This window comes from Linepithema humile, chromosome 7 (assembly GCF_040581485.1).
Source record: "Linepithema humile isolate Giens D197 chromosome 7, Lhum_UNIL_v1.0, whole genome shotgun sequence".
NCBI lineage: Eukaryota > Metazoa > Arthropoda > Insecta > Hymenoptera > Formicidae > Linepithema > Linepithema humile.
The window spans coordinates 22,284,906-22,300,183 of record NC_090134.1 but is presented as its reverse complement, the minus strand read 5'-3'; the positions used below and the strand labels follow the sequence as shown (position 1 = coordinate 22,300,183).

The 15,278-nt window shown below is 39.2% G+C and overlaps 2 protein-coding genes across 14 annotated transcripts in view; one reads left to right on the top strand and one right to left on the bottom strand.

The window, feature by feature from the left end:
* DIP2 (disco-interacting protein 2) overlaps positions 1–11,128 on the bottom strand; it is a 28,705-nt gene extending 17,577 nt beyond the window's left edge. For 2 of the 13 annotated variants that reach the window (XR_010891313.1, XM_012369131.2), the window contains exons 1-2: positions 2,548–6,503; positions 1,071–1,996 (exon numbers count right to left, since the gene is read on the bottom strand). Coding sequence is in view for 10 of the 13 variants with exons in the window: in XM_012369131.2 (XP_012224554.2) it covers positions 1,071–1,996; positions 2,548–3,365 (1,744 nt within the window). In the remaining 3 variants the exon portion in view is untranslated. Of the gene's footprint in view, positions 1–1,070; positions 1,997–2,547; positions 6,509–7,747; positions 7,798–10,927 lie in introns of those variants that run through there. The other 11 variants (XM_067359649.1, XM_067359650.1, XM_067359647.1 and 8 more) reach the window with 9 other exon arrangements.
* Positions 11,129–11,287: 159 nt separating this feature from the next.
* On the top strand, positions 11,288–15,252 carry LOC105673501 (ribosome biogenesis protein BOP1 homolog). The gene is made up of 8 exons (XM_012369167.2): positions 11,288–11,515; positions 12,202–12,951; positions 13,033–13,708; positions 13,842–14,051; positions 14,134–14,411; positions 14,494–14,593; positions 14,718–14,913; positions 14,996–15,252. Exons 1-8 carry the CDS (start codon positions 11,429–11,431, stop codon positions 15,147–15,149), a joined length of 2,451 nt encoding a protein of 816 aa, XP_012224590.1. The 5' UTR covers positions 11,288–11,428; the 3' UTR covers positions 15,150–15,252.
* The last annotated feature ends 26 nt before the right edge of the window (positions 15,253–15,278 follow it).

Here is a 15,278-nt window from a genome sequence, read left to right as displayed (position 1 = left end):
CGAAAATTAGATCGCATTCACGTCTATGCAATGATTTATATGAAAACGCAATGTAACGTACAAATCACATATGTTCACATGGAAAATTCCGATTTTTCTCAGGAAACAGAAATGGCGTCGTGTTTCACTCCAAAGCTAAAACGTTCTAATTGTGTAATAAAAGTATCATTTCTTTTCTAAATATAAAAAAATATAAAGAACACATGCACACACAAAAATATGAAATAAAAATATAAAATATTTTTTTTTTTTTTTTTAAAAATGCACAAGTATTAATGAAATAATTAAAAATAGAAAAATAAATATTGAAATTCATAATTCAGATATAAAAGAAAAGAGCGATAGATTCCTTTGCAATACAAGATGCATTCTTCAATGTCGTTCTTAAATTCCAAAATTTGAATGTTAAAAGCAAAAGAATTGCAACAAATTGTGATTTATAATAAAAGCACGAAGCAATTTCCGTGTGCTGCGAATTATCGAGCCTTCAAAGGAAGTAGCGAAAGCTACGGCGGGGAACACATTAAATCGCGATATGTGTGTAAACTTGCGATCGAGCAAGAGGCTCATCGAAACCGATCGCGGGAAACGCGTTACGCAATTAATGCTGACGGACGTGGAATAACAGCCGAGCAAAGGATATAGATAGACAAATAGATTCAACACGTACGTGTTAATCACTGGTATTCAAATGCGTCATGTTATTCGATAAACGTCGAATATAATCTGCGGATCAGCGAGAGCAAAATTATATGTATGCATCATAGATTACACCTTTTCAGTGCTTAATGATGTAATCTCTATTGTTATATTATCCTGCTTGTAACTTTTCCTTCCTCTACTGCGCTACATCCAATTACCAACAGCAAATTGTCAAGTGATCACTCGAGACCTTAAGAAACTTGGGGCTTATTATGCAGATAATTTTAGATTAAATTTGCTTGTGCGTTAAAAATGTATGCCTCTTATTATGTTTGAAAAAAAAAAATTATTATTATTACTGCTAATAGTTTTGTTACTTTCGTTTTTCTCGGGACAGTTTGTAAAAAAGATCGTAATTCGGATCTTACTAGGACGTTTCCTCAAGGATGAGCATTTGCGCACGAGGAACACCGGCTGGCCGGACGCCCTTCTCAATTGCGATTTCCGGCGCAAAGGTCTCCGCCTGAGCCCGGATTTCTGTCTCTTCAGATGATGCTGCCGCTGATGGGGCAAGTTGACATTTCTTTTGCGCTCGTTGAAGCGATCCGCATCGTCGTCCTCGCTGTCGGTCGATGAAAAACATCTGTAACCCGCGTTGGAATTCTCGCTCTTCGACTTCTCCCTGACAACGTCCTTGGCCAGAAAACTGAGAAACTGATTGCTGGCAAAGTAGTTTCCAGAAGCGATCGTACTCGTCGCCGTTGATTTCGTCATCGTCGTCATCGTCGTCGCTGTCGTCGCTGTCATCGAAAGCTTCCACATGGTCCCGCGCGTGAGAAGACCGTTGGTCCTCAGCTCCTCGGAGAACAGCTTGTCCTCGTTGAAATCGCTGATTTTCGGGGCTGGACAAGCCGACGACGAGGACGACGTGGCCGAGAAGGAGCCAAGAGACGACGAGACAATCGAGTTCAAGGCGTCATCTTCTCGACGCTCGTTGAAGTCGCCCGACAACAGCAGCTTCTGATCGTCGAATTGGTCGTCCGACACGTTCGACGACCAGTCGTTGATCCTTTCTATGATCGGACCTTCGTCGTCGGGAAAGTATCTGATCTCCCGCCAGACTCGTCGCTGGCGTCTCGAACGACGTCTCTCCGGTGGGACAAACCATACCGGACTGCTGGTGCGAGCAGCGGACTGCTGGCTCCTCTTGCTAACGCGCTGAGACGATCTCCTGCTGCCTCGGCGACGAGAACTCGAGCGTCTGGACGTGCTCGTTCGCTTGAAGTATCCTTCCGCGCTTACGCTGGGCGATGGCTTCGGTGTTTTTCGACGGAAGAGACCGTTTCGCGTCACCCTATAGTCAAGCAGCGTCGATTGCGATCGAATATTCTTCAAACAGCACGTTATTCGAGAGTCGATCGATCAATGAAATTGATTGTGAAAAGTCGAGCGGTCTCTCTTAACATTTGTCTTGCCATAAATTTCGTCTACGTCATTTTTATTGCTATAAATATGTGCAATCGTAAACGGCAATATATCAAAATTGAAACAACCGCGATTAAAACAAAACAGCAAACACTTTAATGCTTTTCAAATGCTTCTTATTTTTTAATTACTTATTGTTATAATTTTGTCGCAAGTGAAAATATTTTTTATATTACTTTTATTAAAAAGAAAAAAAACTAGAAAAAAGTACATTAAAGAGAAGTTTCAGTCTAGAGAGTTTAAAACAAGATTCTTTAATAACTTTGTTTTAAATGAACAGAGATATTAATATACAAGAGTTTTAAGCATTTAAGTATTTGCTATTTTGAGTATTGATTATATTGAGAGTTTCAAAGGTATGCTTTTATTTCTTCATTTTCATTGATCGATCGTTGATCGACAAATTCGTATCTTAATCACCCTGGCCTGAAATTCGCAAGTCTGGCGATCCTGAGGGAGAAACCGAAAGACGATGACGATGAGGTTTCCTTGCTGACGGGCTTTTCCGGCGCCGAAACTGTCCTCGCAACAGTCGGCAGAGGTTTCTTCTCTTTCAGAGCGCTGTCCAGAGAATGATGGACCGATGGATTGGAGACGGAGGGATACGGAGCCGACACCGAGGCCGGAACCGGGACCGGCATCGCATCCCTCCATATTCTGCCGAGATTGACGCTGACGCTAGGCGGTCCTTCCGCAGAAGATTCCTGAGTCCAAAGGACATCGTGCTCGTCGGTCGCCTCGCTCCGCGTATAATCGGCGGTGACTCTGAAGAGTTTGGATTTGGGCGTCAAAATGGGAGAGGCATCGAGTTCGAGAATTTTCAGATCCTCGGCGACCGAATCTGCACTCGTGTGTTTCGAGAGTTTCGTGACCTTGCCTTTGGGCTGTTGTAGAGACTCGAGAGAATCCTCGTGGAGTTTCTCGCGGGAGGAGGAGCTGACTCCTTGCAGCCACTCGTCGTAAGTGATAGAGTCGCGACTGAGAAAGCACTCCTGATTCTTCTTCAATTCCTGCTCCTTGATTGGTGGAGCGACCTTGTCGTTCGTAACCGGTTGCGCGGGAGGATTAACGGCGGGCTCCGCGCTCTTCTGAAGACGGTTTCGTCGTTTACCCCGGTCCAGATAGCTCTTCCTGATGGAAATTCTCTTGAAGGACTCGCTGCGCTTGAAGGAGGGCTCGTTGCGATCCTTCTTGCGGCCCACGAGCCTCCTCAGATTCTCGAAGGAGAGCGGCCTCATGAGGCAGCGCGACCGACCTTGGCTCGCGGAAGTAGAATCGCTACAGATTTATAGCATCGGAAATATTTATGTGATGAGAATGGACGCGTTCGCGGAACGGAAAGTCCGCGCCGTCGATAAACTGCGAATGCAAAAATGTCTTACTGCGACCGAAAATCCCAGAAAGAACTCGCCAGATCAAGATAGCGATCTACGTGACCCCGATTCGGCGATAGCGAGCATTTGTAGAAACAAATGAATTGATGGAGATAAAGTGAATTGGCTCCTTTCAGTCGCTTCGTTTCTTCGATTCTTCCTTTCTTTTTCCGCGATCCCTTTACTCTTTGTTTCTTTCTTCCTTCTTGCCCTCCTTGCCCTTTTGCTATCCGTGTTCTCCTCTTCGCCCTTTCTCTCTCCCCTTTTCTCTTCGTCCCGTCTTCGTTGCGCTAAGGTTCGTTAAAGTGCAACGCCGAGGTCTTCCAGTCGTGGATGATCAGCGTGGCTTTCCTTTTTCAACGCCGTGCTGCTGCTGCTGCTGTTGCTGCTGCTGCTGCTGCTGCTGCGCCGCCGCCGCCGCTCCCGCCGCCGCTTCTCCGCCCTCCTCCTCATTGCCCTCCTCTTCCCTTTTCTTCCGTGCCCTCGGTTCAACCAAGATAATCATTCTACGCGAAAAGATTCGGCACGAACGTCCGCAAAGTCAACGCACTCCCGAGGGAATCGATGAACCTCGTGTCGTAATTTATTCTCAAGCAAGACAAGTTTGACGACTATCGTTTCGATCTATCATGATTTTTATCGCCAAACTCAAACAACACGTCTATTTATATTTGTGTGTTCATTTCATATTGACGTAACGCATCGGAAATTTGCACAAATTTATCCTCCTCAGATCACGATCACTTCGCCGCTCAAATCAATTGATTTCTTTCGGATATTCCGTTCGATGCTCTAACCGCCACGAAAGTACTTGGAAACATTGTAAGACACTTTCTCCGCCCTCGGATGATTACGACATTCGTTTTACCCCTTTCCTCTCCTCCTCTGCCCGTTCTTCACGCGATCTCTCTCATCGATTCGAATATATTTCTCCGTGGTGTCCACTGTTTACAAAGTTCCTAATTAAGTCTAATCGTTTTCTGCATTTGTCCGCGAATAAAAGGTTCGTTAAAATCACGATTTTGTCAAATGATAAACCATAAATGATAAATAAAACTGTATCTGCGACAACATGTCCTACGAAGATACTCTCTCTTTTTCTCACTGCTGAAACGCGCGATTCATTGTTCGCAATACGCGTTAACGCATTATCCAGATTCCAGCACGCAAATATCTCTAACGGCTGTTTATAAAATCATCACAGCGTCACTGCCACAGACACCATCCTCACAAATATTCTGTTTTCGTCTACGAACGGCGAGCAAAGACCTCTCAATTCGCGCCGCGAAACGTACAGGATAACGTGTTCGCACAAACTTGACGCATCGCACCCGCGAAAAATGCAATTCCCTCGCCGAAAGACTCGCGGACGGACGTTTCGAAAGATCCCAGGCGAAGGAATTTCCAGATTTCACATGCAAGGCGAAGCGTGCTCCGAGATCACGCGACATACGACGACGGCTCGGCGCGCGTCCGCGCGTTCGAATTCGCGCGACGCTCGCTTCGTCTCGAAGCGCGTAGTCCCAGAGTCGCGTCGAATCACTGGCATTTTGCGCGCTATCCGCGGCTTGGCGATTCTCTCGACGAGTGCACGGGGCGAGAGAGAGGCAGAGAGAGAGAGAGAGAGAGAGAGAGAGAGAGCGAGAAAGAGAGAGAAAACGTACGGGTGGGAAGCCGGCTCGCGCGTGTAAAAGTTGCCAGACGGAGTAAGCGAGAGGACTTAAAACGCAGGCACGAGCTAGCGAAGAAGGAGAAGCGAGGAAGAAGGAGAAAGAGAGACAAGGGAGTGGTGGTGGCATGTTGTCCGTCCACTCTCGCCTGCCTTTTTCGCTCTCGCAGCATCCCACTCTCCCTTGCTCCATCTCACTCGATTCCTTTTTCCGCGCCGACACGGTGTCTCACTCGTGCCTTCGCTCCAGCATCACCGACTCTCGAGATCTCGCGACTCGCCTGTGTGTGCCCTGCCTCCTTCCACACGCGAGATTCTTAAGGTGGGATTACGAGACTTGACCGGAGTTTCGGCCCTTCGCGATTGTTGCAGTCCGCGGTGTTAAAGCTGCGCGATACACAGAGCGCGTATGCGCACGATAATTTATATTAAATTCTAATTCATTGCCATTCGTCTTTGGAGATCAAGCCCACTTTTCCTACAGTTTTCAAATTACAATGTTTTTTACGCGTGTCAAAGTGATACTTACTTCGCAAACGACTTCAGATCGCTATGAAGTCGAGAGCTGTTACCACTTTGTATTTCTCCTCTACATAATTTAACTTTCCCGTCTCTAGAGCTTAAGCTGCAATTCATTTCGCTCGCAACTCTCTACGAATTTTTAATTCCACTACACGTCCGCTATCTGCTTCGAATCTCGAACCTTTGTAGAGGCATGGAACTCTCATCGCGCATCTACTGCTAACTGCGAGCGATGTTACGTTCCATTAAATCTAAAGAATTCATCTGGAACGCGATGATGAGAATCGAATAATTGCTAGATGTTACTTCATCCGAAGCCTCAATGTGTGGGTCGATAAATGGGCCGCTTGCTCTTCGACCCTTAACTATGCTAGCGAAGCACAAGTCTTTCCGCGAATAAGACTCGAGGCGCCTACGCTCAATCGTCTCGCAAAGTCAAATGCTTCGGCTTCGCCTGCGATTACGAACGAGTAGGCGGCGAAATAGCTGCACAATAATGCTTTTCAAACTTTCTCGTCTTATCTGTCTTCTAAAAATACCACTGATTCGCCATACGATCCGTAATACGAGCAAAGAAAAATACTTTTCAAGGTATACAAAGTATCCTACAACTCACAATCTTATAATTGCAATTTTCTTCGAGCTTCATCGCGGAATCTGTCGTTAATGCCTCGAGTTGTGGAATATTTTGCGCAACGCTCATTAAAGAATTTTAAGAGCACTGCGCACGCTTACAATCAAACCGAATGATGTTATAATTCATATACATACACGATACATATTCGACTCATCCTAAGCGCGCGATAGAGGCGACTGTAGACCATTGCGCCATGTGCACAATGTGGTTCAAAAGTTTCGGGACTAAATAAAAGAAAACATAAAAATAAGATGTTCATAAAATAATAACAGATTGCTCTACATAATTTAGTCCCGGAACTTTTTGACTACACTGCTATCGGAAGAAGGAGGCGCGGAGGAGGAACAACTGCAATAGCCGATAAACGCGGAATTGTCCACGGTGAGTGGTGCGCTGACCGGGCACACCGGCGCTTTCAAGGCGATTCGAGGACGTTTACCCACGAAACCGGCGACCTTGATCTTACAAACGATCCATGAAGGAGGAACGCCGCATGTTGGTGATGCTGCGTTCCGCTCCGCAGTTGCATCTGCATCGCGTGCGACAAAATCGCCGTCAATCGATCCTATCCTCCTCCCGCTCCCCGTTGCCCGGTTCAGGGAACAGGATTGCTGGATAAAAAGGATCGGAGAATTAAGCCGATTGCTCGTAACAATACCGTAGCGTTGCGGACGCGTTTCAAAATATCACGGATTTTAAAATAAAATTCTGACAATGATGTTTTTAATAACTGTTCGTTAACAAAAATTTTATAATTATTTTATCGAAAAGAATTAGTATAAATAAGTTTTCTATTGTGCTCGAAGATGTTTATGTGATATTGACAATCTTTAAGATTAAATAACACTGTAACGATGTAATCACGCGTGAGTTCACGGAAATGTTGAGATAAACGTTTATTTCTCTAATTAGACTCTCGTAATAACACCCGGCAATTATAAAATAGTAAGTTACAGATTACTTTTTATTTTTTTTAGGCGCACTACTCAGGTTTCTATATCGGGAATTAATGACTGCGACAAAGATAACGCTTTCTAAATTGCCCTAAATAGCCTGGAGCGATAATAAATGTAAGTAGAGTCCGAAAAAAAAAAAATTTTTTTTTAATATACAGTGTATACCAGACCAACCCGTTAATAGCAGATTTCCAAAATCATTTTAGAAAATCTTTATACCAAAATGTTGAAGCTACGTTAATTTTTAAAGTGTTTAAAGTCGACTGTCAGATTGTCAAAAATTCACACACTCAGATATGCATATTGATTTTTATATCCTTATCTTTTATCTTATATTGTGTGAGAAATCTCAGAAATCTACTATTAACGGATGATACGGTTAGTCTGAGACACTTTGTATATTTTACATTATTTTTTTCCAATCCATTCTTTCAATAATATCAAACAACTTGGATTGACTTACCGGCACGAAGTGCAGCGCACTGGAGTTGTTTATAATCTGTAATCTGTAATCTGTAACATACAAAATACATCCAAATTACAACAGCGCTTAAAATAATTATTGGAGATACAATAATTACATACATTAAACTTTTACTCATCTCTCTCGTCTTCCTTTATTATATCTTCCTTTTGTATAAATATCTAATAAAAGAATTGTGTATTTATATCTAAAAATCATAAATATTAAAAATGCAAATATTTTACTGAATATTTTAAAGTTTCTATGTGTAATATTGTACGTGTAACATTTTGCAAATAACAGGAGGATTGAAAAAAGAGGAAGAGGCTCCGGAAGAGTATCGGGCACCGGCGGGACAACCCTAAAGTAAATAATCATTTATTTGTTATCTGTTATTTGCAAAATATCGCACGTAAAACATTACACATAGAAACTTTGTAATATTCATTAAAGATTTGTAATTTTTAATATTTTTATGGCTTTTAGATATAAATATATAATTATTTCATTAAATATTTACACAGAAGAGAAAGAGACGAGTAAAAGTTTAACGTATGTAATAATTGTATCTCCAATAATTATTTTCAACGCTGTTGTTATGGCAATTTGGATGTACTTTGTATATTACAGATCAACTTGTAAATAATTCTAGTGCGCTGCGCATCGTGCTGATAAGTCAATTCAATTTGTTTGACTTTAATATCGTTAAAAGAATAGATTGGAAAATAATGTTAAATATACAAAGTGTCTCAGACTAACTGTCTCATCCATTAACAGTAAATTTCTGAGGTTTGTCATATGATAAGAATACAAAACTCAAATCAATATGCGACGTGCCTGGGTGTGTAAATTTTTGACAACTCGCATTTTAAAAATTACTGTAACCTCGACATTTTCGTATAAAGACTTTTCAAAATGACCTTAGGAATCTATTATTAACAGGTGATACTGTTTGTCTAGGACACTCATCTAAGTATATCCTTATAAATAAACAATAAATATTTACCAGTCGAAAAGTGGATAATATTTTATTCCAAATTAAGTCAAAAAATTTTTAAAAAATTTTAGGAGTTCTAGTTTGTAACTTGTAAAGAATCTACGAAGAAACGGATTAAACGATTTGGTAAAAGAGTACTGCCTTTCACTTTTATTTTATCTCTAAGTATAAACAGTGCAAAGCATACATCCTCACTTATTCTTCTATTATCTGTCATAGCATTTCAGCAATGTCCACAATGACTAAATATACATGATTCGTTATGCTTTCGAAACGAATTAGTCCCGTTCAGAATACAAAGCTCAAACTGCGCGATACTTTTTGTACACTTCGTCAATATTCATTGGTACGACGAGATTCGTGATCTAGAATACAAGAACTAAATCTCGAAGATAATGCATTGGGGAAAGCGTGGAAAATGTGTGAAAATTCTGACCGAACAAAAAGTGGACTCCACGTTATCCCAATTGACTCCTTCATCCTAATTATTCCACATAAAGTTTCTCACGGTAGCCAATACTGCGGCATCATGATATATTATGAAAAATATGCACAATGTTATAACGAGAAAATCGTAGAGTAGCGCGAGGTCGAGCGTTGGAAGGCGTGCAGTGAAACCGTCTCCGCCGCTTTATTAATGCGGATGCATGATGCAGCTGACGCAGACTTTTAAGTCTTATTTACAGCCGCACGACGTAAGCTGCTTACGTTACATATTCGTGCCACGTGCTGGCCGGGCAAGTAGTTGACCAAGAAATTACGTTTTTCTCGTTCGTTCAATCGCCCAGTTGTCACTGCCTTTTAAGCGACACGGCTCGAGTCCGCAGTGCGATGACCTTAATAATTAATTGACGCTCATCCGTAAGCATCGAAAATTTTTAGATTCAAGGATGTATCAATTATCGGAATGCCGCCGTGTCAATAATCACAGATCACGAAGAGCTTAGAGAATCAAATAATTCTTAGCATCAATTGAATAAGACATATTGAATCTCCCGACTCGGACGTTCAATATTTTCACGACCGTTATAAATATCTCTAAGAGAAAAAGAGAGAGAAAGCTTAGTTTGAGTTACGTTGCCAAGCTGGCACAGTCCGCTAATAATCTTTAATATTTCTGTAAAAGTCTAATTAACTTGTACATAATTATTCAACAAGACGAAACCATGCTTAATTAATCGATGGACAGGCTCTTAATTACACCTTACATCATCGCATCGACGCGTGCAAACGACAGTTTTTCCGAGAGACACCTGCCATTTGGGGAGAAACGGCTTGAGAAACCGGTCGTGTCTTCGTTACAACAGTCTTAACTACAAATGCAAATAAGCGCATTCTCGGGTGCATTACGGTCCGTTCATGGAAAGGAAACCCGACATCCCGCATCTGCGATGTCGAGATCGCACGCTTATATTATACACAGATATATGACAAAACAAAAAAAAAAGAAAAGAAAAGAGAAAACCAGCAGATTCCGAATACTGTTCGTGTCATATGATTGTACTTTTTGCATAAAAAAATGTGCCATTCAATAACCGGTGTTCAATAACCTCAATCCTAAGAGCAGAGTTGCAATGAAATGTGAGAGATATTACTAATGCATATTACGAGATACAATTAAAATTAAGCTACAACTGAAAAAGCCATCAGAATCAGAATAGAAACATGAGTAAAGAATAAAAGACTTGTGTATTAATCGAAGGGGATGTAACGATTTGTTTAAACTGTTTAAAGATAAAAAGTAAGGAACACCTAAATTCGTATTCGCCACTGAGATTCGCCTCATATCATTTAGTGTGGAAAAGACTTTAAAATTTTCTTTTTCGCACGTCGCGTGTCGCTTTCGCGTTCTCTTGTGTTCGGCGTAAAATGGTTACTTGTTTAACTAGAATTTCTCTAGTTAACCTTTATCATTGCTCCAATTTATATAAAGAGAAACGATGCCGAAGTATCTATAAGAAACGGAGAAAATTTCGGTCTTTTCGCATAGGAAACGGAGACGGCAACGGCCGTAAGGTGTTATCGATTTTATCAACAAACGGGGGCTTCTAGGGGATTCCGTCTCGGTGTAACACGGGGTGAGTCAGAAAGAGCGAAAGAGACAAACCGGAGGAAACGGGGTTCGCCGCGAGGGGCGGTGGATGATCGCATCGTTCGCTGCAGTCAAAAGAAAAGTCACTCACCTTCGGACAGTTCGAGATCCAACTCGGCGAGCTTTTCCCGCACGTCCTCCGGTAACTTGCCGATGTCGATGTTGAACTCGGCCATCGCTAGGCCATTCGCGCTGGGCCGTATTCGCGAATTCACCAGCGGTATATACCACGACTCATCACCACTGCTCGGCCATCTTGCTTGCCACTGAGTACCCGTCGCATGACTGGTAGCGCCACCGGACGTTAAAGCTTACAACTTATCGAGGAAAGGTGAATCCACAACGAACGTTAGTAGTATCCGCCTAAGTTTTTAAGTCTATCCACACGCGCGTATATTCAAATCCACCAATCATTCATCTACAAAATTTGTCCATTGAAACTGCTTCTACCTTTACAAGAGGGAGTTGTTTCCTTTAAAGAAAGCTGATTTTACGTTTCACACGGTTCCAGTTTTACAGTGTTTTATAGACGACACGTGTTTAGTATCTAACCTATTTCAGCGTGGGTAAATTTTAATGAATGTGAAAGAAAATGGAACACAAGATCTTAAAGAAAAAACTTGTTAATTTGAAATCGAAGAAAGAATCCAAAGATGCATATGCAGTAGATGATGCGGAGGTATTGTCTATATTTCTATTATACATTTTTATAAATATATACTCTTGTTTTATTACTAGAGTTAGGAAGTTCATGCATTTGCATATTTTTTGTGAAGATTGTTATTGATATACTGATTAATTATATGTACAAATCATACATTTTTTAGCTTTTAGGATAAATTTTATTGTACAAATAAATGCATATTTGTGCACTTTTAAATAACTGCATCATATTTTCATAAACTCATTATAATAGAACATATTTTAACACTGGCCTTGTAAAAAATGTAAAAATTTAAAAAAATGCGTTACTTTGTTGTAATATAGCATATTTTAATGGCCTCGGAAAAAATTAATGTGTATACTGAACTCTTTTTACACTTTTTAGTGCATATTGTTGGGCATATTTGGCACATTTTAAGAGCATAGTTGCATGCACATTGAAACAGTTTTTAGACTATAAACTTCTTAATTTATTACATATAATTTAATCTGTTGACTAGGAAAGTTAACTTGTTCTTTGAAAATACCTCTACCATGAACAATTCTAACGCATTGTAAAAATTTGTTTTTACCACTTGTCATATATAATTAGAAAATTAAATAAAAATTTGTTACCGATAGTAATATAATAAAACATATATATAATATAATAAAACATTATATGTAATATAATAAAACATATATACCTTTTTAATAATTTAGGATTCTGGTACGGAAGATTTGTTAGAAGCTCGACTCAATGATGATGAAGATTCCACAGATGAAGAAGCAGAAGAGGATGCAAATATATCAGATTCAGATGTAGAACAAGATGAAGTTCTTTTTTCTGACGAAGACAACAAATATGAATCCGAATCAGATTATGAATCCACAGATACTGAATCTTCTGAAGATATTGAGACAGAAAGCTGTTCTAAACAAATACAAAAAGATCTGCAGACCAAATTAAAAGATGATAAAAATAAATTAAAGAATAAAAATAAAAGCAAAGAATCCTTGGTATCTAAAGAGAAGACATCAGTAAAAAAGAATGTTAAATCCGTAAACAAGTTGAATAATGATAAAAATTCTAAAAATTCCAAGAAAACACAGATGCATAAAAATGATGTAAATAACAAGGTTGAAATTAAAAATGAGTCTAATGATGAAGATGAATATGTGTATGATAGTTCTGATGAAGAAGATATTCGCAACACAGTTGGGAAGATACCGATGAAATGGTATGACGAATATGATCATATTGGTTATGATTGGGAAGCTAAGAAAATTGTAAAACCTGAAAAAGGTGATGAATTAGATAATTTTCTGAAAAGAATGGAGGATCCTGACTTTTGGAGAACTATAAAAGATCCCCAAACTGGTCAAGATGTTACACTAAGCGAGGCAGATATAGACTTGATTGTGAGAATCCAAAAGCAGAAAATACCTGTTGCTCAATTTGATGAATATGCGGTAAGTTATATTTATGGTAATTTAATTTAAGGATATTTGATATGAATAATTAACTACTACATAGGTATTTGTAAATTACAGCCATGGGTAGATTGGTTCACTTCTGAAGTGGAGAAAATGCCGCTTCGTAAATTCCCATCACACAAACGTTCTTTTACACCATCTGTACCCGAAAGTAAGAAAGTATCAAAATTAGTACACGCTCTTAAGATGGGTTGGATGAAATCCACCGCTGAAATGCAAAAAGAAAGAGAAAAGAATCAAGGTCCACAATTTTATATGCTATGGCAGTCTGATGATCAAGCGGAGGAAATGCGTAGAATCCATAAACATATTCCAGCACCCAAGCGACACTTACCTGGCCATGCAGAAAGTTACAATCCTCCACCAGAATACTTATTTGATGAGAAAGAACTAAAAGAATGGAATAAATTGAAAATGACTCCATGGAAGAGAAAGTTACATTTTGTACCACAAAAATTCGATTCTCTTCTACAAGTACCAGCATATCCTAGATATATCAAGGAAAGATTTCAGAGGTGTTTAGATTTGTATTTGTGTCCTAGAGCATTCAAAATGAGATTGACGATAGATCCCGAGGTTTTGGTTCCACAATTACCAAGTCCAAAAGACTTGCAACCATTCCCAACAACAATGTTTATGGTATTTGAAGGACATACAAATATGGTTAGAAGTATTACTACAGAACCAAGAGGTCAGTTTATCGCATCTGGTGGAGATGACATGCTATTGAAGGGTGAGACATCTCATATACATATTTTTTAAATTTAATATTAACCTTTACTCTTTATTTACTCTTAATTGTATTTATTTGCAAGAATTTGATTTTGAATGGAAGATAATGCAAGCAAAATGTTTTATTTTAATAGTATGGGAAGTGAGCACAGGCAGATGCTTGAAAACAGTATCTTGTGGTGGTGTCATTCGAAGTGTTGCCTGGTGCCCAAACCAAGCCATATCATTGATAGCTGTTGCAAGTGACAAAAAAATTCTTTTGATAAATCCTGGAGTCGGAGATGATGATATTACTAAAAAAACTGATGAACTTTTGGAGATAATACCACAGAGTGACATAATAGGTATCGATACTTAAGCTATCAATAGTTTAGGACCTGTTATAAAAATAATTTTTAAATATAACCAACATTTTTTTGGTATTAGTAAGCGAAAGAGTAAATAGTGCGGTACAATGGGAGGAAGCAGAAGAAGAACATAAAACCAATGGAATTAGAATAATTCTAAATCATTTTAAAATTGTCAAACAAGTAACATGGCATGGAAAAGGAGATTATTTTGCTACTGTGATGCCAGATGGCCAAAATAGATCAGTTCTGATTAATCAATTGTCCAAACGAAGATCTCAATTGCCATTTAACAAATCAAAAGGATTAATACAATGTGTTTTATTCCATCCAATTAGACCATATTTATTTGTCGCAGTAAGTATTAGCAACTGTGATACATACAATAGTATAAATACTATAATTTTACATATTTTCTTGTTTTTTTGTTTTTTGTTAGACACAAAGAAACGTGAGAATATACGATCTAGTAAAGCAGGAAATGGTGAAGAAATTATTATCCAATTCACAATGGATATCAACAATGGCTATTCACCCCGGTAACTCATTTTATACAAGATGTTCCAAGATTTATGGATGTCCTTTTAATGACAGATTTTTCGATTAATTTAGAATACAAATTATGTTCATAATATAAGCTTTATCATGTTATAAATCTTTCAGGAGGTGATAATATTTTGGTAGCAACATATGATCGCAAAATGCTCTGGTTCGATTTGGATTTGAGTACCAAGCCTTATCAAACTTTGCGATTACACGGGACTGGTGTGCGCGCTGTAGCATTTCATAAACGATATCCTTTGTTTGCCTCTGGAGCTGATGACAGAGGACTAATTGTGTCTCATGGAATGGTGTATAAGTAAGATAGCTCATTTAAGACCTTTTTGCATACTTATTGCATATTTAATAACTGTTTTTAATATTGCATATTTGTTTCCTAGCGATCTTTTACAAAATCCCTTAATCGTACCACTAAAAAGGTTGTGTCATCATGAATCATATGATGATTTCGGTATTTTGGATGTCATGTTCCATCCCATTGAGCCATGGGTATTTTCTGCAGGTGCAGATTCTACAATACGAATGTATACATAAATAAATACATGCAATTCAGATATACATTTGTATTGGAAAAAGATATCTTTTTCCAATTTTATGTAAAATACATAAAATACATTTTTAAAATCTTTTTTTCATATTCTCTGCTTGATATAAATTTTTTGT

Bases quoted from the DNA above. Each gene is read 5' to 3' on its own strand.
- LOC105673501 (XM_012369167.2), top strand. From the start codon at position 11,429: ATGGAACACAAGATCTTAAAGAAAAAACTTGTTAATTTGAAATCGAAG. The intron at 11,516-12,201 runs GTATTGTCTATA...TTAATAATTTAG, and splicing joins ATGCAGTAGATGATGCGGAG to GATTCTGGTACGGAAGATTT. The intron at 14,594-14,717 runs GTAACTCATTTT...TAAATCTTTCAG, and splicing joins AACAATGGCTATTCACCCCG to GAGGTGATAATATTTTGGTA.